This window comes from Equus asinus, chromosome 3 (assembly GCF_041296235.1).
Source record: "Equus asinus isolate D_3611 breed Donkey chromosome 3, EquAss-T2T_v2, whole genome shotgun sequence".
Lineage (NCBI taxonomy): Eukaryota > Metazoa > Chordata > Mammalia > Perissodactyla > Equidae > Equus > Equus asinus.
This window is the reverse complement of record NC_091792.1, coordinates 119,815,200-119,837,282: the sequence shown is the minus strand read 5'-3', so window position 1 is coordinate 119,837,282 and position 22,083 is coordinate 119,815,200. Positions and strand designations below refer to the sequence as shown.

The 22,083-nt window shown below is 42.3% G+C and overlaps 1 protein-coding gene across 1 annotated transcript in view; it reads right to left on the bottom strand.

Annotated features, from left to right (window-relative positions):
• The window catches only part of KDR (kinase insert domain receptor), a 44,054-nt gene that overhangs the window by 3,155 nt on the left and 18,816 nt on the right, over window positions 1-22,083 (bottom strand). The window contains exons 14-29 of the mRNA XM_014850176.3: window positions 20,084-20,230; window positions 19,624-19,755; window positions 17,160-17,266; window positions 16,597-16,732; window positions 16,122-16,226; window positions 14,415-14,528; window positions 13,763-13,851; window positions 13,017-13,170; window positions 10,969-11,066; window positions 8,639-8,761; window positions 8,377-8,488; window positions 7,951-8,050; window positions 7,435-7,540; window positions 6,173-6,324; window positions 1,079-1,178; window positions 493-578 (exon numbers count right to left, since the gene is read on the bottom strand). Coding sequence (XP_014705662.3) covers window positions 493-578; window positions 1,079-1,178; window positions 6,173-6,324; window positions 7,435-7,540; window positions 7,951-8,050; window positions 8,377-8,488; window positions 8,639-8,761; window positions 10,969-11,066; window positions 13,017-13,170; window positions 13,763-13,851; window positions 14,415-14,528; window positions 16,122-16,226; window positions 16,597-16,732; window positions 17,160-17,266; window positions 19,624-19,755; window positions 20,084-20,230 — 1,861 coding nt within the window. The remainder of the gene's footprint in view (window positions 1-492; window positions 579-1,078; window positions 1,179-6,172; window positions 6,325-7,434; window positions 7,541-7,950; window positions 8,051-8,376; window positions 8,489-8,638; window positions 8,762-10,968; window positions 11,067-13,016; window positions 13,171-13,762; window positions 13,852-14,414; window positions 14,529-16,121; window positions 16,227-16,596; window positions 16,733-17,159; window positions 17,267-19,623; window positions 19,756-20,083; window positions 20,231-22,083) is intronic.

Sequence of the window (22,083 nt, the reverse complement as noted above, 5' to 3'; positions counted from 1 at the left end):
TATTTTTCTCACAATTAAGTGTTTAATCATTCAGCCAATAATATTTAAGTATCTTATACATACAGATATTGGCTGATTTATGTATCATACTTCTTAATGACAAATGCACCCATTTATGTACAGGCGTGAAAATTCTTCAGGGTCCACAAAGATTTTAATCATCTTGATAGTTTAGGGATCACATCCAATGACCTATTTGTTGTTTATCCAGTGCCATACAAACCATAGTAAATATGCTCAGAAATTCCCTAGTATCCACAAATTCTCATAAAAACTGACCAAATCCTCTAATTTCTTTCAGATTCTTTTTTAGATTTGCCACTTAATTTATTTTTATTTGATTTGTTTCAGTTCTTTATTAGTTCAGTTGATGCAAATTTGCTCAACCAACAGAGACACAAAACTGGAAAGCTCTGCACTTACATTGAATGTCCTAAGTTCCTTCCAAAAATTCCTGCTGAAATTTGTCTTTTCTATTTGGCTGAGCCTTACCTAAAAGACGGAGCTAATTTGGTTCTGTCTTCCAAGGTTTTCAGCTCTTCTGACGCAAGAACCATACCACTGTCCGTCTGGTTGTCCTTTTTAAGAGACAATGAGATGGCACAGTTGACTGAGTGTGTACACTGACCAACTAGGTAATAAACTGATTTCTTAACCCATCTATCAGACAACACGTTCTAATGTTCTGCAGAGGGAGGTAAACATATCATAGCCAGAAACTTTGCAAGCTGCAAGAGGAAGCAACTGCTTCCTACCAGTAGACTCAGGCCTGAAGAAGAGAGGAATTTAGGAAGAAGCAGCTGAGGAGACCCATTTCCATCCCTCTTCTCACAATGATACTATTTACACTTGAGTGTAATGAAGCTAGACTATCTTGAACCTTGGACCAGGGGCTTTACTTATGGCAAAACCAAGGGAGACCAAAAAGATCCATCTGCATAATGACCCCCATGACGCATACCCTCAAAGACCACCTTATAATGAGGCTCCAAAACTCTAATGCTTAGGCTAATATTTATCTAGCTAATGTTTCATCCTTTGTATTATTTCTAAGACTATTTTTAAAATATGTACTTACATCTGGGATTACTTTTACTTCTGGTTCTTCTAACGGGATATCTTCAAATGTTTTTACACTCACAGGCCGGCTCTTTCGCTTACTGTTCTGCAGATACTGACTGCAAAAGAACAAATATTTATATTTTAGTGGTGGTATATTTGGCTGCAGATACCACAAATGATGCCTAAGTTCATTATCTTTCAACCACAAATTTAATAGTGACCTTCAACACATCCTTTGGAAAAAGAAAAACAAAACAAAAATCTTTCTCTGCTAGCACACGTTGAAGGCTTAATTTCCTGTGAAAGTCCATTTAAAAGTATAATATAACTGAGGGGCCTCGATGAGCCCCTGTTCCTTTGAATCCTACTTCTGAGGTCAGCACTGGACTAAAGACAAAAACAGCAAATTGAGTGATCAACAGCCTTCTACTTGGCTTCCTGATCGCATGTGACGCCTCCATTGAGCTCTCCACATGTTACCGAGTGTTTCACACCTTTCTGGTCATCCCCTAGGAAAGTTTTTCTATATAATGCCCACAGAGCAACCATTTAATGAAAGATGGGCAGAGGAAACACCTGCAGATCTCACTGAACCTTACCTGGGGCCCCACAGGATCTGGAGATGAACTCCTCCTTCTACATGTAAAGTGGCTTAGTGTGTAGAGGGGGCAGTGGGTGGAGTCTCACAATCCCCTATTCTCAGCCCACAGAGTCACTGGTCTCAGGAAAGGGCAGTGGTTCAAGAGTTGCAAGATATTTTGTCTATCTCAAAGTCTACCTTTGACTGCCTACAGAAGCTTGGGAAAATCATGATGATTTCTATGCCTCTGTTGCCCCATCCTCAAAATGTATTGGCAATAGCTTTCCCTCTCTCACTCACAAGGATATCTGGAGGATGAATGAGATGGTCAATGGTGGGTGGTAAGTGTTCTTAGAAAGAACGACACTCTATCAACTAAAGTCTCTTTCTCTCCTTTAAATTCCAAAGGGTGCCAATTTCCTTGAGGAGTCCAAAGAATAGGACTTGTGAGATAACACAACACCTGTTCCTTACGAGTGTTCCTTTCCTGCCATGTGACTTTGGGTGGGTCTGAGAGATCCTGTTAAAATCATCAAAGGCCCAAGTGGAGAGAAGGGAAGTCCTTTCCACAGGAAGGGCCTACAAGGACAGCAAAGACACTCTTCACTCTTATCCCTGCATCCGTCCCACCATAGGCAGCCTTCTGGGCATGTTAGCTACTCCTTGTGTTTTCTGTGACCAAGTGCAGTGAAGACTCACTTGGGCCAAAGGAGGAGAATAGAAACAGAGTTTCCCTCCTCTGCCCCTGGAGGTTGGTTCCTCCCTTCAGAGGGGAGAGAATGAGATTCACCAATGACATGCTCACTCAGGAAACTCTACAAGAAAGAGGACATGATATACGAGGAGAGAGCAAAGCCCACTTTCTCCTAAGTCCAGTCCCTAAAAGGGATGGTTGCCAAAAACTACTGGCACCATAATCAATAGTTCACTCATTGGGGAATCCCTTACCGAGAATCTACCACATGCCAGGCACTGTGCCAAACACTCCTCCACCATTGTCTCCTGGCGTCTTTACAAAGGGTACCTCTCTAGGCGTGGGTATTATTCGAACTTCAGATGAGAAAACTAAGGCATAGAAAGGTTAAGAAACTTGCACCAAAATCACATAACCGGAATATTTGGATTATTATTTTGAGGGCAATAAGCAGCTACTGAAGGATTTTAAGCATGAGATCGACAAGGTCAGATATGCCTTAGAAAGATGACTCTGGGTTGAGGAGGATAAAACCAGAGGCAGTGAAACCAATTAGGGGGCTATGCTTCTTTTCTAGGATAAAGAAGGGCAGCCTGACTAAGGAAAGGTGATGCCCACGGGGTTTGGAGAAGTGGTCAGATTCCAGAGATATTTGGTATGTAGAATCAACTAGAATTGGTGAGCTAGGGCAATAATGCAGATGTCTTAGAAAGGACAGCTCCTTGATTTCCGAGCCCAATAATTCCAAAACTTGCATGGCCCTTCATAGTTGACAAAGCATTTTCCCGAACATCGCTGCATCTGCTCATCACAACACTATTTTGTAAAATAGGTTTTTATATTATTTCCTATTTGGAGATGAGGGAGCTAAGGCTTAGGGAGGAAATGGCTAGACCTGGGATTCAAACTTAGGTCTTCAGACTCTAAAGCCCATGCAGGACTTTTTTTTTTTAACCCTATTCCACATTGGCACCTTTGGAAAAGTACCCGGAAGGAAAAGGCAGAATAGAGCAATGGTTATGATTGTTCAAGTGTTTATTAAGCAAGCACTGTTCTCTCCCATGTGTGTACTGACTGTGCGGTGAGAAGGGATGGGAAGGAGGGGGGATGTGGGGTGTGACATAGACAAAACGTGGAGAGAGGACAGTTTTGCTTCAAGCAGTCTAAAATCAGAGCCAAATTCAGGAACATCTAGCCAGCAGGCTGTCCCAGGCATCAATCTACAAGGAGCATTTAATGATCACTAGCAATTAACCAAAATGCAGAAAATGGTATGTGCCAGAACCTTTCTCTGGGAGAGAACTGAAAAGAAATCTTTGATAAGCTGCTTGGAGTGGGAGGCGAAACGCCCAGGGGAAGTGACGGAGCAACCGCAGATGGTCCCGAAACTGCCCTCAAAGAAAGATGAGTCCAATTAATATGTGTTTTCTTGCAGGAAGCATGCAAACTTGGGGCCAGAGCTGATCCCCAGGGGAAATGAGAGACAAAGCTAAGTCTAGACACTAGCGCTCCTTGCTCCTCACCCTTCCCCCACACACCTCTCAGCCTCTTCTCTAAATAAATGCTGAGCAAATATTTTTAAAATAAAGAGGCAACAAATCATGGGCTTGGCTCCCACAGTAATGTCTCTATCCGCTCTATTTATAATGCAATGGAATTGAAAATTATAAGGAGGAAGCAAATGAGAAAGATTCCTCAGCTTTTCTAATTGGCTGGAAATGTGAAAGAGGAGAGAACAAGTCCCCTGAAAGGTACCCTAGCCTCATCTCTTTCTCCCCAGGGAAGCAGAACCAAAAGAAAGCATCAAAATGAGGTGTGCCATGTACAGATGCCTCGACTCTGCCTTTCTTTTAACCCAGATGATTAAAATGTGGCTGGGGAGTCTTACTTTTATAAAAGAAAAACAGGTGGAGGGGGTTGAGAGGGGATGCAGACAAAAGATTCCAATTTCCATTTTATTTTTCAAATTATGGCTGGATAAAAGAGAAACTGGACTGGAAAGACCAATTCAAAAATCGCAGACAGAAAATCGGAGCCAGGCCTGTGTTCCGAGTGTGGTGTCACATTTGTCCACGCTTCTGGGGATAAATGTTAGCAGCCCTGTTTTAGATCCAGCATCGCATTTGGCACTTCCATTACACAAATATGACTTCATCGACTCTCAGCACCATATGCAAAGCGCCTAAGCCAGCCAAGAGGCTGCCGGCTTGGGTCCTCGCTCCACCTGGTCATAGAAAACCCAAGGAATATAATTCACGATCAAATGGCTTTCTGATAAAGGAGGAGGCAATTGTTGCGGGAACAATTACCACACCAGAAGGCCAGCTGAGCTTGAACTAAGAATTTTTAAACATGGAAGTGGACCTGTAGGCTCTCATCTCACTACTCTTTCTCTCTGAGGGCCCCTCCTTGGTGTGGGAGGAAACAGCACCGAGTTAGATATCAAAGGAACCGGATTCACCTCAGGGATGTGATTTTAAGCAGCTCACTTAACAGCTATCATATATTGAGTGCTTTCTAAGTGCTGAGCATTTAGAAATACATTATATCATGTAATTCTCAAAAACAATCATTTTGAACAACACGAGTGACCTTGCCTCATTTCACAGATGAGTAAACTGAAGGAGAAGTTAGACAATCTGCCCACAGCTGCTAAGAGGCCGACTTGGAAGTCCAACCGGGTTCTATCTGACTCTAAAATCTGGATCTTAACCACAACACAGTATTCCCCTCAGGGAATCACCCTGAGCCTCACGTTCAACATCGAAAGCAAAAACGATAATAGCTTCTCCCTTGCCTAACTCCGAGAGTTATCGTGTGGGCAAAATCTGATAACATAAGGAAAAGTTCTTTGAAAAATGCCGAAGGTTCTTGACACAAATAGAGTGGGCAGTTCACTTGTTCTAACCAGGCTGAGCTTTCTTCTCTCTCATCGCAAGGTTCCTGCTGCCCTGCGTGATTCTCTGGGGCATCCTGGCCAGGGTGACGCCTCAGCTGCATTCTGGCAACCCGGCCAAGAGCCGGACACATGTGAGAGCTCCGTGCCCCTCCCTCAGCCAGAGCACTCAAGAGGGCAGCCTGGGTCCAGTTACTCTAGGAAAACACCCAAGGGTTGGGAAAAGAAACAAAGCAAAGTGAAGCAGTCCCAGGCTTAGTAAAAGGCAATTTTAATATCATATCGTGGAAAGTCGTATCAACTTTTTCCTTATGCACAGGTGCTGGGAGAGAGAAAAAAAGAAAGCGGCCTTCAGAACCCTTTTACAAATCAGGAAAGGACTATAGGGCATGTGTTTCAAATAAGCCCAGAAGTCCCATTATGCAAATAAAATGCTGACTATCAGGCTTGGGAGGGGCTTCTGAAGATGTGCTATCCAGTCTAAGTCAGGCCGCATCCCCACGGCATACTGCATCCCAGCCAGAGAGGCATAAGTGTGTTTTCACATATGCATAGAACTCTTCCTTCCTGAATCTTTCCTAAGCCATTTAATTCACATTAATAAAAGAGTACACGGGGGTAATTTAAATACAGATGTCTTTGTAAAATGGGTCTCTTTTTCTGGAGATTAACAAACTGTGGCATGCCAGCTATTTGCAGCTGCAGGGCTTAGAATTCTGAAAGGAAGAGCCGTGGCAGCAATGTGGACTACAGATGGGAAGAAGCTCACCTACCCAGGCCCTCTTCAAGGAGCGCTTTCCTTTACGTTCGTCTCAAGGCTAAGGTTCGATGTGGAAGCCGGATGCAGCAGCTTTAGAAAACGTCTCCTTCCACCCCTCCTCCCCAAGATGACCCTGAAACTGCCCTGCCACCTCCAGGGGATGTTGACCATATACAGTACCTGATTCCTGCTGTGTTGTCATAATGGAATTTGGGGTCACACACTTCCTCTTCCTCCATACAGGAAACAGGTGAGGTAGGCAGAGAGAGTCCCGAATCCTCTTCCATGCTCAAAGTCTCTGATATGGGAAGAACAATGTAGTCTTTGCCATCCTGAAACAATAAACACAGAGTGCTATTGTTATGGCTTCAGTCCTTCAAGAGTCTTTTCATGAGAAACAAACGCCATGGGGGCTTCTTGGTTACGGGGTATGTTGCTTTCAGATCTGAATGGAGAACTTTAAGTCAACATGAGAAACGGTTTGTCAAAAACAAAAGGGCACTTGAAAGGGATGTGTAGATGAAGGCATATTAAAGGAGTCAACGAAAAACAAGACAGGTAAGTGGACTACAAAGAAGTGTGGCTACAATGAAGACAAAGCGAGCTGTGGTCAGACCCACGCAGAGCTGAGAAATCATTTCTTCACAAAGCCCTATCCACCTGAGCCAGGTCTTTTAAAGGGCATGTCATTCCAATTTTAGCCTTTACATTTCAAGGCAATGGAAAAACTGATGACAGTCTTGAGAAAAGCAATAAATGTGCAGGAAAATGGGTCTTCTGAGAAAAGGTTGCACAATTTAGCATTATTTCATCAAGAGAAAGAAGTAAAGGGCAATTTGATACCTTTAAATGTTTGGAAGGTTTATTGATAAAAACAATTGTTGACCCCTTGTCGCCCAGCTGTTCAAAAGAAAAGCAGGAGGAAATTGGCTTCCATTTACTGCAGTGAGAGGTACTGACTGGAGATTAAATAACTTTCTAATGGTAAAGACGACCACTCTGAAATCCTCCAGTGGAAGTGATGGGGGCCTGGGATTTTACCAAAGAAAAAGCCATCTATTTTGCAGGGTTCAGATGTGTTTTTGCCTGCAGAATGTATTAAAAGTTCCTTGAAATTCCACCCATTGTTGATATTCTGTGGATCAACAAGTTCTTGCGTGTTTTTTGGTTTGTTTTTTACTTTAAAAGACCATCTGAAAACAATAAAAAGATAAGTCAGTGGGAATAAGAGTAGTCTGCTCCTGGGTTATGAATTAGGATCTCACCGTCTAGAAGGGTAATTATAGCCTCTAGAAAAGCATTAGTGTTCAGATGTGGAAGAATATGGCTCCTTATTCAGTGGCTGAGAGGACAGCATGGTGGCCACAAGATGGTCTGGGCAGCAGAGAGCCCTTGACACCTAAGTACTCTTTGTAGAAGCATCTAGGATGAAGGTCACAAACCTGCTGAGCATTAGCTTGTAACAGATTTCCCAAATGTTCCACCAACTCTGAAAACGTGGGTCTCTGATTGGGCTCCCCATGCCAGCAGTCAAGCATGGTCTGGTACCTAGAGAAGCAAAACACTGATGTCATTAACTGCCTCTTTCCTTCTTATCTGATGCTGAAAATAAGCACTTGAATGAGTTAACATTTATAAAGAGTCTACCATGAGCCAAGATGCTAAATAGGGATACAAAACTCTCTGCAAGACACAGAGCCCTACACTTGGAGTATCAAGTGTGTATAGAAAACAAAACATAAATCAACATCTAATAAACACTAACTGGTTAGTACAGATAAAGTGCTGTCATTTCAAGAAGAGACGACTCTGTGCTTAAGATTATCAAGGAAGACTTCAAGGGAGAAGTAAGACACAAACTGGGCCACGAAGGAGGGAAATATAATGGAAAGTCTTCTAAGCAGGGAGAACTTTTGTGAGCAAAGAAAGAGGAAAGAAGGATACTGTTAAAGTCTTACATTTCTGGTGTGGTATAATCAGGGGCCCTCATTCTAGTTCCTTCTTTCAATCGCCTGCAAAATTCCTCATCAATCTTTACTCCCGGATATGGAGAAGCACCTAAAATAAAACAGGAAAGGGACATTATTTGATTTCAATTTCTGTTCTAGAAATCCCTGAGCCCGGCCTGATTCTTGAACATGCTCATCACCTATATATACACACACACACACACACATATATATATATATATTTTTTTTCATTTCTTATATATATAATATATAATTTTTTCCTTTCTTTCTTTTTTTTTAATTTTACAATCCAAAGCTTCTAAGTCAGTTTTACCCAATGAAGGTGGACTACAGGGGAGGGAAAGGCACCCTGGGGCCACTGACTTTTATCATTCTATCTGGAGTCTGGATGGAGGGACAAAAGAAGTGACTTACCTAAGGAAAATATTTCCCAGAGCAAGACACCAAAAGACCACACGTCACTCTGAATTGTGTACACTCTGTCAAAAATTGTTTCTGGGGCCATCCATTTCAAAGGGAGGCGAGCCTAAGAGGTTAGAAGACAAGGCATCAGAACCAACTTAGGAAATATCTGAAGAAAAAACTTCCTTTGCTCCTGAACACAGGTCCTGAAGCTTGCTAAGAGGAGTTTGAATTCTGGAACTTAATAGATCACTGGGTTTATTTTGAAACTTACATCTCCTTTTCTGACATAATCTGGGTCTTTATAAATATCCCGGGCCAAGCCAAAGTCACAGATTTTAACCACGTTCTTCTCCGACAAGAGGATATTTCGTGCTGCCAGGTCCCTGTGGATACACTGCAAAAAGAATCGTGTGTGCATTAGGTCTCAGCACAGCTGATCTCTTCTACATCTGTTGTGACCTCATGCTTAAAAAAAAAAAAAACCCACATCAAAAAACCAACTGATTAACAAGCACTGGGTTAATATCTTTTTTCAACACTTCAGGAAAAAAGTCTGTGAGTTTTGTTGAGACACACATCTGCTTAGCCCATAAACAGCCCCAGACTTTGCAGTTAAATAATTAAGTTATAGTATGATGATGGAGTCATAAATAGACTTCTCTTGGACACAATTAAGAATGTGTTTCTGGTCACATCCACACATCCCTTTTGCCTGGTACCATATACGGTTAAAACGTGTTATTCTGAGGAGGCCCGCGAATGGGATTTATTTTGAGTGAATGCACGGAAACCAGAAACAAGGGGCTCTCGGTGGTTTGGTGCCCTTTGCTGGTTCCCCCATTCCATATGTAACTGAAGCTGGACCGGCCCTAATAAACAGTTCTCAGTGTGGCTCATCCTGTTTTCAAAGTGCTGGATTATCATAAAGGTCTATTAAAGCAATTTTAGCCTCTCATTGGCCCAGTTGATCCTCCAGTGCACTAAAAAGGAAAGCTGAATTTTCTCTGGTTTTCCATCTATTCTTCTCTGCTCATCAGTTTCTCCCTTCTCTATAGACCCTAACCATCTACCTTCCCACTACCAAGTAGCTTTAGCTCCACCCACATCCCCCACGCCCCCGTAGCTTTGTGAGAGAACAAGAGACTTGGAGAACATCTAGAAATGAATAAGAGGCTTAGACGAGAATTCTGAAGTCAGTGCAGGAGCGCTCAGGCCAGCTGGGCATTACTTACCACCCCGCACCTCGCATCGGTATAGCACGTGCCTCTGAATGAGGCACATTTAAAAGCACATTGCATAGCATGATTGCGCAAGAAATAGACAATCCTTCCTACTTTCCCTTCACCCAAAGAGCTTCCATTTTTAGCCCAACAAGCAAGTGGTATTCAAGAAATCAACCAGTAGATGCAAGAGAGGGTAGAGGATGTCCCCTTATTCCCTTTCCAATCGCTGAAAGGAACCCTGACTAAATGGCAGGCTCTGGCCTTTAAAAGGAAATAAAATAAAATCAGAATCCCCAAGAAGGGCAAAGGGCCTCTCTCTTTGGGAAAACCCTGTAAGACCCCACTTCTCTCCCTTCCTGTTAGGGGAGAGAAGACAAGAGCTCCCCGGCAGAAACATCTGAGATCCTGAGGCTTTGAGAGCTGGGTCAAGCTTTCAACTTCAGAAAAAGAAATGGGTTAGGAATTCCACTCTAATTTACCAAAACAAAAACTTTAAGTCTTTGTCTCCCCAGGAGGCTGCAAGAAATGCATTTTGTTAACTGATAATTTCTCCTGAAACCTAATTTGAATTTTTCCTGTTTAGTGTAAAACCACCGATTTTACCCTTTCCAGAGGGAACCAACCTCGCCCCCTCCGGGTGTTTACAACCTTTGGAATGTTTGTAACTTGTCACGTCCCCACCTCAGCCTTTGTGGGACCTACTTTTCTAATTTTAGCTCTTTTAATCGCTCTCATCTGAAACCTGTCCTTCCTGGTTTCTAATTATACTCCTTCAACAAATACTTTTTGATGGATGGTGATGACTGTAAATTAAGTTAAAAATAGACTCTCCTATGCCAAGATATCTGCAAGACTCAGTCCCTCACCTTCTCCAGGTCATTGCTCACATGTCACATTCTAAAGCCTTCCTTGTCCACCTTGTTTAAAATCAATGTACACAAACACGGAAGCACATGCACACACAAACATACCACTTCTGTATACTCTATAACCCTTTCCTGCTTGTTTTTCTCCATAGCACTTACTCTCATCTAACCTATGCTGTATTTCACTTGTTTATACGGTTTATTGTTTGCTCCATCCACCAGAATGTAAACTCTGGGATGGCGGAGAGTTTTGCCTGTTGGTTCATACGGTATCTTGAGCGCTTAGAACACTGCCTGCGCTTGTTGATGCTCAATAAGAATTTATCACATGAATTAACTTCACGAAATCCTTACACAGCCTTAACTAGCAGAAACGGGGCCTCCCCAGTAGAGCTCTTTTAAGAGCCCAAGGAGCTGTGAATGAATTACAGTCCCAAACAAACACCAGTGGGACACCTTATTTCAAATCTGTGATCTGAAGAGATATTTTGCTTCCCCTCGAGGTGTCTTACCTTCCGTGATGCCAAAAACTCCATGCCTTTGGCCACTTGGAAGCTGTAACAGATGAGATGCTCCAAGGTCAGGAAGTTCTTGTACAGATCTTCAGAAACTGTCGGAAGATGCGGGAGGCCAGCGATGAGTACCTGCCCCCACCAAACTGTTTGTTTCTAAGTTTGTTAGAGTAATGATCATTTTCAGACTTGGGAGTTAAATTCCAGGAAACAGAACCAGAGAGAAAATGCTTCTATCTTCTGTAAATATGCTCAATCCCAGGATTATTAGCCTTCATCATACTCCTTAGCAAAAATACTGGTTTTTCCTATTTTAGCCAAATTGAACCAACAAATCCAGGAGGCAGAATGGAGGTAAAATTGGTATAAATAATAGGGAGTGAGAGAGGACTTTCTCAAATTTGCTGTTTTAAGCTGTTGTTTTTTTCATGTACCCAGAGGGGTAAACAATAGTTTCATATCAAGGACTCTAAAAATAAAACAACAATATTCAGGGTCCTTGAATCTTTTCTCTCCAGCCTTTGTCCTAGGACAAAGGCCAAAGGTCAAATTATAATCTACAACGGAGAACTAAAAATACCAGAAACGTATTTACTTCTCTCAATTTCAAGCTGAGAAAGTGCTGTAAACACATTAAATCTGGCCTGCGAAAACGCTTTTCTCCTCCAAGGATATGAATGAGAGACAACAGGAACCCCAAGAGAAAGACGAATTTATGTAAACTAGTGGTATTTACTTCCCTGCAACTGGTACAAATAAACACTAAGACATTAATGGGTGTTTCAACATGATCTCTTAAATTCATTCAGATAAGATAAGATGGTTTCTTTCCTGAAGACAAATACCAGAGTAAATGAAAACTCAGTTGTAATAATAACCTTGTAAGTATTAAAAAGGCTGCAAACCTTTTTCTCAATAACTTTTCATGCTTAGGGCTAGAGGGCTCTCAGCGAACAATCAGTGAAACCCTTTCATTTTCCAAATGAAGAAATGGAGGCAAAATTCCAGGTCAATGCCCTTTTTACTCCAACTTACTACCTCACTCTCTTGGGTTTCCTGCTCATTGGCCACCATTTTGTGAGGGAGAAGGATAGAGGAGAGATGGCCCCACTCAGTGTGGACCCAGTTACAAGGGTGACCTGAGGAGACAGCCTCCCCCTGCTCTTCTAGACCAAGTTCCAGCCTCACCCTCCCCGCTTGGCTTCTAAGGGAAAGAAGTCAGTTTTAAGTTCTCTCTCTGACCTCATGTCAAGGGAAACAAAAGTGGGTTTCTTCCACTGTTTCATAACTGAATTCTAAGTTCATGCCTCAAGAGATGCCAGCTGTCAGGAAGCCCCATCTCTACATCCATGGAGCTGTCTCTGCACCTTCTGAGGCAAGGAGATATACAGTATATCCCGGAGCCGGAAGAAGTCCTGAAAGTTAGGCTGGGAACACAGCTCCACTCACAAAGAGTACTAAAATATCATTGGAAGCACAACTGGATAAAGAAAAGTGTATTTACCAAGACTCCCCTGAGGAAGTATGGTTGGAAGGAAGACTTGACACGCCACTTGGGGTGGGGCAGAAACAACAGATGGCCCCTCACTGCCTTGCAGAAGCTTGGGTATGATTAACTGAAAGACTTCTGTTGTGCTGGTGAAGTATGCTATGTGAGGCTGAACTGTTTAGGGCAACAGGGAGGCTAATCAACCACCAGAGAGCCTCCTTTGCCCTTCCAGAACATAGCACTTAACATCTGCTGCTAATAAATGCTGAACCAATATTTTAAGAGCACTGGTTTGATTGCTGCCAACTGCTTAGCTCTCCTCGGTACCAAGATTTCTCAGGCCAGCCATGCTTTGCCCCACAACCTAGCCCACTACTTACTTAGGGCTTTCACACTTTACTTTCGGGGAGACTGAATGGAGGCAGTCTAGAAATTCAGGTCTCTTTCAAATATTAGGTAGTATTGGACTTTTCCACAACAAAATTCCTTGTAACACCCTGTCACCTTGTCTGTTCCTATAAGAGCATCCTTTAAGTGTTGAGGAATCAATGGCAGGTACCTTCCTCTTCCTCCACATCACTGAGGGATTTCTCCTCAACAAATCCAGAGCTGGCTGAGCTCTGGCTACTGGTGATACTGTCCAGGCGGCGTTTAGGATCCATAGTGATTTCCCCAACGTATTCTTTCCCTGGACGGAATCGTGCCCCTTTGGTCTGTAAAGAAGCAAATGAACAAACTCTTTGAACACAGAAAAGATCTCTAAAATGTAGTAAACTATGGAAAAAAATTATAACTATTAAAAGCAGACAAGAAGGACATCCATTTCAGGATTATGGAATCACTGGGCTAAAATTGGGGGCAAGTGTTCTACATAATTGATTTTCTTCCATAAAGCCTAGCTCCTTCTGTACCTTAAAGAGATAAATGCCTCGTTTCAAGTTTCACTCAGACCTTTTCCAACATTGGGGTGTTTTTTACAGAGGGATTGACACTCCATAGGGCCAAATCTGGCTAGTGGAGAGAGAGAATAATCCAGAGCTGTCCTTCCCTTTCCTTAATCACACCCACCTTCTCCCTTCCTCCGGCACCATCCATAATGAGTCAGTAGATTGAAGTCACAAAAGTAAAACACGAGAGTCATATGTCTCCCAGAAGGTAAAAGAGGAAGTTACAATAGCCAAGAGGCAATGTGAGAAGATTCCTCACAAGTTCTTCACAGAATTTCAACTAAAAAGTTAACCTGTACCACTTTGAGTTTCCCTCCATTTGACAACGTGTCCCGAGGTAAGTTAGGAAACGACATACCTTGTAGGGAACAAATTCATTTCTCTTGCTCCTTAAGTAAGTTGACAGGTTTCCAAACTTACAGAATTCCACAATCACCATGAGTGGCCCTGCAGACAGCACAGCACGCCAGGAAAGGAAAATATGTTTTCACTCATGTTTCTCACTAAATGTTTAAGTTGATGAACCAGAAAATATGACAGAAGAGGCTACAACCTTTCACTGGGGACAGGATCATAGGAATCAGCTGGTCACAATCCCCTTATATCGTAGCCTTTCTTTCCCCAAAAGGCAATTCCACAACTAGATTAACCAAATTTCAGAAGAAAATCCACCCAGTTTCCCACATAATCACCTAAAATGACTCCATTTTAGGTGGAACTACTCTTAAAGTCTTTGCTTTCAAGTTTTTGGGGGAAGTTTACTTTTGTCATCTGAACACGTATTACACAAGTAACAAACTGTATTATAGTGATGTGTCATTTTTTAATTCACAGGAAGTTCTAGAATATAGTGCCCACTAAACCTCCATGAAATATATTTATATCTAGGAATCTGGCAAAATCTCCTAAGTTAAAGAATTCAAAGCCATGGGAGTTGGGTGGTTCCTTTAAATACCAGCAGATGAGCGAACGCCAAAATCAAGCAGCCAGAACCATCCACAGGCACTCACCTCCTGGCTTGGTACAGGCACCTAGAAGATTGACCACATTGAGATGGTGGCCAATATGGATGAGGATCTTGAGTTCAGACATGAGGGCTCGGTGTTCACTGTGTGTTGCTCCTTCTACAGATACAGAGCAAAGAGGGAAATCATAAATGCGGGCATTACCACTGCATAGATCTGTGCAACTTACCCTCCAGGGAGAATACAACTGTCACCCAATTTACAGACCAGGTGCATTTCCCTAAAGGTCAAGTATAAATTCTGTTTTCTAACTCTAGATCAAATTCTTACTTTAAGTGCACCCAGAATGTTTAAGATTTAAAGGAATCCATTGTGAAGTCTTTTGCGAAGTGGAGAATACATCTGAAAATGGAATCATGCCCAGATTTTCTTCTTTTACAAAATTGGATTTTCATGTATCAGGTTTACCATGCTTCTTAGGCCCTGATTATTTCAGTGCTCCCTTGTAAGGAGGCAACACCATGTATTAAATCCTTGTGCGTTAGTGGCTATGCTGAAGTTCCCACCAATCTGCCGAGTGGGAAACTTAACAAGAGCCAGCTGGCAAGGCCAGTTGGCACATGAGGTTGATGAGGCTAAGACTGTGAGTTTGATCCTGAACAGACCAGGACACTTCCCTAATTCACAGACATGGTCCACACACCGGGATCTGACAAGCCACTGCAAAATGACATATCCCCTTGGCACAAAGGAAAACAGACAAAGGAGAGAGATGGCTTCAAAATGTACAAGATCTATTGGCAAAGAGTCAGCAGCATTGTCTCCATCAAAGAAAGCACATCTCAGTTGAAGTAAAGAGCTTTCTATGCCCCAACTCCTCAAATTAAAATGGCAAGACCAGAAGTCCATTACTATTAAAATTAACAATTGTTTGTAAAGCTTTTAATCTTTAAAATTTCACCCATAATCCTTTTTTGCTACTACAACCATTCTTACTTTCCATAGTATTTTTTATATGTGAAAATCTTTCACATATTCCAATTCTAGGGAACATGCTGTTTTGCACTCTACTATTTTTTTTTTTTTTTTTTTTGAGGAGATTAGCCCTGAGCTAACATCCACCACCAATCCTCCTCTTTTTGCTGAGGAAGACTGACCCTGAGCTAACATCTGTGCAGTCTTCCTCTATTTGATATGTGGGATGCTGCCACAGCATGGCTTGACAAGCAGTGCTAGGTCCGCACCTGGGATCCGAACTGGCAAACCCTGGGCCACCGAAGCAGAGTATGTGAACTTAACCACTATGCCACTGGGCCAGGCCCTGCACTCTACTATTTTTACTTATTATATCAAATTTCTTTCCATATTTCTAGATGTTCTATAATTATCTTACTAATGTACCATAATACATTAAAAAGCAATTTTGATATAACCAAGGTGGTTTTTTTCCTATAGCCAGGCCACTAAGTACAGTTGTGCAAGCTGCGCCCTGCACAAGGGCTCCCAGGCAACGTAGGGAATTGAGAAGTTGAAAAACCATCCCCAACTCTGCCTGCCCGGCCACGCATCCAGGCCTGAGGCTACAAAAGAGGAACTTTTCTTCTAATTTGCACAAAGGCATCCTAACGGCTGGCCGCATGTTTGGCTGGTGGGCCTTCCTAGCCACAGAAGCACTGAGACAAGCCTCACATTGTGTTTGAAGATGGGATGAAACAGATAGAGGGAAACATCAGCACATAATTTTGCTTTTACCTTTCAACATTTTGACGGCCACTGTCTTACAAGTTGCTGCCTTGTCGATTCCAAAGGCATCAGCTTCAATCACTTGGCCAAAGGCACCACGGCCAAGAGGCTTACCTACAGTCAACAAAGACAGCAACGACAAAACAGTCTTGGACTATCACACCCCCGAAGTGATATTCAGAGATTCCGACTAGATGGGGTGACTGTGCAGTCCAGTGTAACACGGACAGGCCAGTTTACTCCCTTGCCTTGGCTTAATTATTTCCTACCTCCCCCTCCCCTCTCCACATGTCCTGCTTTGGGTGATTAAACAGGGACCCCACTTCTAAGTGACTCAATGAATGATTACTCAAATGCAAGAGATGGAATGCATATTTCTGAATCAGAATCCAACATTTGAATAGACTAGACCTGTCATCATCCCAAAGAAGGAAGAGATGGCCCAGGAAACCCAACATCAAATTAATATCACTTGAAAACACACCTAGTTTCAGCCGATCTCTGGGGAATTCCCATTTGCTGGCATCATAAGGCAGGCGTTCACAGTGTTCATCCAAGGGGAGTTCATCTGGATCCATGACGATGGACAAGTAGCCTGTCTTCAGCTCCCCTCCGTTGGCCTGGAAAGCATTATTCCTTCCAGTCACACACACTCTGTTGTTTGGCTGTTGTTTTGTGTGCTTGTTTTTGTTTATAGAAGCCCCATTGCTGATGTCTCATTTTTCTAACAAAACTCACGGAGTGTGAGAGTATTCCCATTATAATCCTGCTTCCAGTGTCCCCTCAACCCCCAAATGAGCTCAGAATTAAGTTCTTAAATCTTAATTATACTAGACAGTCCAAGCCCTTTTCTTCTCTAGCGGTTTCTATCAATTAAAGCCCAGTGGTCCAGCCAAACGAAAGTGGGCAAGAATGTTATTGTATTGAAATAAAATTATGCCCATTATGCCAATAACAATGGGAAAAAACAACTCACAGAGCCCCAGTCAGCTTTCATTAATCATGAAAACCAACGTGTATGGGACGAGAGGGAAATTATTTTGTTACCCGTTTAACGGTCCGTAGAACGATGACAAGAAGTAGCCAGAAGAACATGGCAATCACAGCAGTGCCTACTAGAATAATGACTTCCAAGTTCGTCTTCTCCTGGGCACCTGGAAAGACACAAGTGAATGAGCACTGACCGTTGGAAACTCACACCTGTTGATATAAGATGACAAAGGTCAGCACTGAAGCAAGATCCCAAGCCGACCAACTTGGAAAAGTCCCTGACGATAACAGTCACGAGCCTCTAACTTGGAGGAAGTCTATCACGTTCCTAACGGATAATTTAAGGCCTGCAAAACACTGCTCACAAAAACTTCCAGCAATAAAATTCTAAAGTAATTAAAAATAGAACTATTCATGTCTTCAAAGACAAACACAAAGTGTTTGGAGGAAGAGCAGTTTCGATGGACAGAAAGCAGATCATGTTCTATAGAGAAGGAGAAGTATTTCTATTTGGGGAAAATAAATGTCTGGTTTTACGCTGATAGTCTGTGTTTTGATCTGTGTAGAGTTTACGAAAGGGTTGTTTAAGAAACCAAGCAGGGAAATCAATGTAGGTCCAAGTAGAGAAATCAATGTAGTCCTTTGCCCAGAGAGCTACTGATGATCACACACCTACTAGGTGCTCATCACTTTAACTATGTCAACCCAACTTGATCTCCTCAACATCCTGTTTTCAGATGGAGAAACAAGCTCAGAGAAGTTAAACTACTTCATCGAGGGCACACAGCCAGTCAGTGGAATAGTGAAGAGTTAAATAAGGTCTGTCCAGCACCGGTTAACCATTACACTACCCTGTCCTTGTGCAGCAGGAGCCTGAGAGAGGAAAAGAGAGAGAGCCAAGATGAGCGCATACCACATGGCCTGGCAAGATGAGTTTAACACCACTCCCGAAAGGAAAGAGATGAGAAAAAGCAAGAGGTGTGCAGGACAGCTGTTGATACTCAGGGCTCCAGAGGACAGCTCTGAGTAGGAGAAATTAAGTCCAGAGGAGGCTTTCCATTGAGAGTGATTAGCAAAGAAGTGATAAGGAAGCAGTTGTCACTTAGGGTCTCCCACTGGATAGTGCAAGGAGAATCAAACCCGGCCACAAGCTGTGGGAGTGGCCCCCAGCAGCCTCAAGAAGGCGGAAGGATAGGTAATTAATTAGTTAGCAAAGTAACAGTTAACAGTTGAGAGACGAGCACCAAGGATGCTTGGAAGTAGATTTTGTTTCTCTGGTGGTCCTACTAAAGTAATTCTCTATTCATACATAGAGATTTCAAAGTCCATAAACATAATAAAAAGTTCAACTATTCAATTGTCTATGTAAGTTTGTGTATTAACATTTCTATATTAACATTGGGGAACCAAACAGGAGAACTAAATCTCTCCGTCTCTCTTGGAGTTCTCTTGGAGTGAGAAGCAGATATAACCTCTGTGCCAACATTACCTAGTTAGGCATCAGTAACCAGCTGCAGACAGCTAAAAGGAGGTGAGGCAGAGCACAGGGCAGAATTCCAAGTCCCTTTAGGACATGTCCAAAAACATGAAGCACTTTGGAAGTGACAAAACCACCATATCACTTGAAATCTTTATTTATTTCATGCACTCGAAATCTTTATTTGCAAGCGCAGTTTATGAAATGGTAATAAGCCTACCGATTTGAAAACATGTCAAGGTACTGAGAAGCAATACTTGACAATATAGATTTGACAGATTAAAGACAGTAAAATGTAGCCGTTGAGAGACAAGTTAGGATGGGTTCAGAGAAATCCATCAGTCTCTCCATCTATCACCATCCTTCTTTCTTCCCCTTGCATACCATTCCTCCACCACATAACACGGTTTCATTGTTCCCGTGATGGGTTACTTTTTTAAAAAGACATAGGAATATACTTTTGAAGATAAAATACTCTGTCGCAAATTACCTTTCCCATCTGAGAAAATGCCAGATTTCACATCATTCCTGCATATATACACAAGTTTCCTTTCACATTTATATAAGGACCCCAAATTTTCCAGAGCAGAGATGCAACGGTCTATTGTTCACAAACGAACCTTCATTATCTGTAGTCTAGTGAAAACTACAAACTCTCGTGACTATCCGGACAGCACTGATTCTCAAGATTAGGCAGCAATTCTACTGCTTTTTCCAAATAAATATGGAAGCATCATTTCCCTAACAAGTTAACTAACTCCTTCAAAGAAAGAAAGACTCAGGGAAAGAAGAATGTTCAGCCTGCCTGGCTAAGAATTTTTCCACAATGAGAAATGCAGGCATAGAAAATGGGAAGCAAGCAGAATTAAAATAACATTAATTATGTTTCCTTGTTAAAATAATATATACTTATAGTAGAAAATGTACCAAGTACAAAGAATATGAAAGGTCACCTAGCATCCTCCCACCCACACTGCATGAGTAGACGTAAGACACAAGCTGGTTTTTAAAAACCACCTGATGTGTCTATGACTTCCCACTGACCTTCTACTATGAAAAATGCCTCCACTGTTGCACACCCCAGCACACTGCACGCCTGGCAGGTGTAGAGGCCTTCATCCTCCTTGCGCACTCGGCGGATAGTTAGGTTCCGGTTCCCATCTTTCAGGACAATGCCTAAGAGAGGAGAAGAATGATTATTTTTATTTAGGATGTGGCCTAGTGGAGTTTTTCAGGGAAAATTTTAAAAATATAAATATTCCCCTTTATCTTGGGCGATTATCTCACTCCAAAGAGTCATATAGGATCAATTGCTGACTCATTACCCCTGGCTTCCATGAGAATTCAACACGCTCTGAATACTCTGATTCTGACTCCATGACATGAGTCAGACCTAAACGTTAATATTGCTTTTTTCTATCTAAAACAAACCAGGAAATAATATGGGTTTTAGATAACATCTCCAAGAAAATCCTGCAACCAAAGACAAACATATTCCATTCACCTGAGTCTTCCACAAGCGTCTCATTATCTTTGAACCACGTAATCTGTGGGTGGGGATTCCCAGATGCTGTGCACGAAACCTCGATGGTTTCACCGATACTTGTCGTCTGATTCTCCAGGTTTCCTGTGATCATGGGTGCCATGCGCTCTGTGCACATGAAAAGTAGAGAACAGTGAGTTGTAACTTTTGAAATGGTTTTGTATCAGTAAACTCTTAAGCAGTTTAAACTTAGTCAACAATAAATTGTCAATTTACCAAGCAGAAAATGCACAGAGCTTAATGACAGTACTGTTGGTCACTGAGTAAAGTTAAAGGAAACAAATAATTCAGGACAGTTTAGACAGGTTACCGCATCTCTTTGAACATCCATATTTGTGATTCTAGCAGGTAATCACATCACAACGTCAAGGTTCAGTGTCCCCTTTATGGATTTCACCTCTAATCAAATATGGCTTCCCCAGGGGAAACTTTCCCTCCCATGAAAGTGCTAGCCAGTGACACCCTAGAATTCTGCCATGTTTCTCTTGGAAAGTGCGAAACTTCAGTGCAGTTCAACAAACAGAGTGCCTTGTATCTATTCGGCACTTTTTACAAAACTTGTTTATACTATTTCTGTTACTAACAATCCAATGCTATTTCCACTAAAACACAAATAAAACAACAACTCCCTAAGGAAAGTCAAAGATTTAAAGGAAATGAGGCCCATGGGAATTTGTTCAAATTTACAAATCATCAAAGTACTTTGGAAATATCTTATCCAAACCAATTGAACATCAGAAGGAATCATGCTGAAAGGATCTGCTTCAACACTCAGCAAAATGAGATTACCTCACCAGTGACCTACACTGGGGTTTAAACAAAGGTACTGGACTCTAGTCTAGTTCTAAGAATATTTTTTGGAAAACAACTTAGGAGTCCTTAGGGAGGCAAACTAGCCCATTGTGAGCACAGAGTTCCTGGGTACGGCAAGGCCAGGAGCCTCCTTCACTTCTCTCTCTGAATCCTTCCACTAGCTTGAAACCAGACCAGCCACCAAGCAGAATAGAAAAAACATGGTCATATATGTGGTGTGATTCGAAAGACCCTAGGGATGACTTCACCCAAAAATATCTCTTTTTTTGACACCTGAGTCTTAACACCAGCAAACTCTGTCCTGGTGTCTGTCTGAAGATATCTCTCAAAATATGTCAAGGCCTCTGAAAATGATATTATTCCTCTAAAACTGTTATAGATTAGTTTCTGGTTAGCTCCCCTCCTAACAGTGAAAAACAGAGAACACATACATCCTAGAAACTGGGAAGGGACGCTAAGGAGAAGAGAAAATGGAGGGAAATGACACAAAGAGAAATTCCCCAAATTTGCCTGATTTTCCCAGAGACAGAGCTGTGGCTACACAGCTTTTGTGCAAGGCACAAGGTTAGATGAAGTGTAGAGTGGCTCCAGGAGGAATTTACAAGGCTATCTGCTCACTAAAATTATCATCCCGTTGACCTTGAGCTATGCTGGACCACATGGGACGAAGCAGAGGTACAGGCATTGACTGCAGCACCCTCCCAAGGGCTCTCATAGGTCCTTGACAACCCCATCATCACACTCTTCGTGCAGCACGTCTCTTATTGAACGGCGAGTATGTGCCACTACGTTCTATGACTGGAGCTCAGCAAGGAGTAAAACAGAAAACATTTCCTGTCTTCATGGACATGGAGAGCTCACTGTGCTATGACTGTCCAGTGGCTGGCTGAGTTTTCATCCTGTCCACCTATTCACCACTGGGAACTTCTGGCACCCCCCTATCTCAGAGTAGGCATTCCACAAACATGGGTCTACTTAAATAAATGAATGCCCAAGAATAAGGCAGAAATTTCCCTGGTTCACGCTAATCCCTTGCAGACACTAGTGAGTTACCCCACCATCGGCGTTGAAAAGAACCATGTTATTTTCTCTTTTAAATACATCACTTCACCATTGTTAGCTTCTCCCTGCCTTAAGGTCTTTCAATG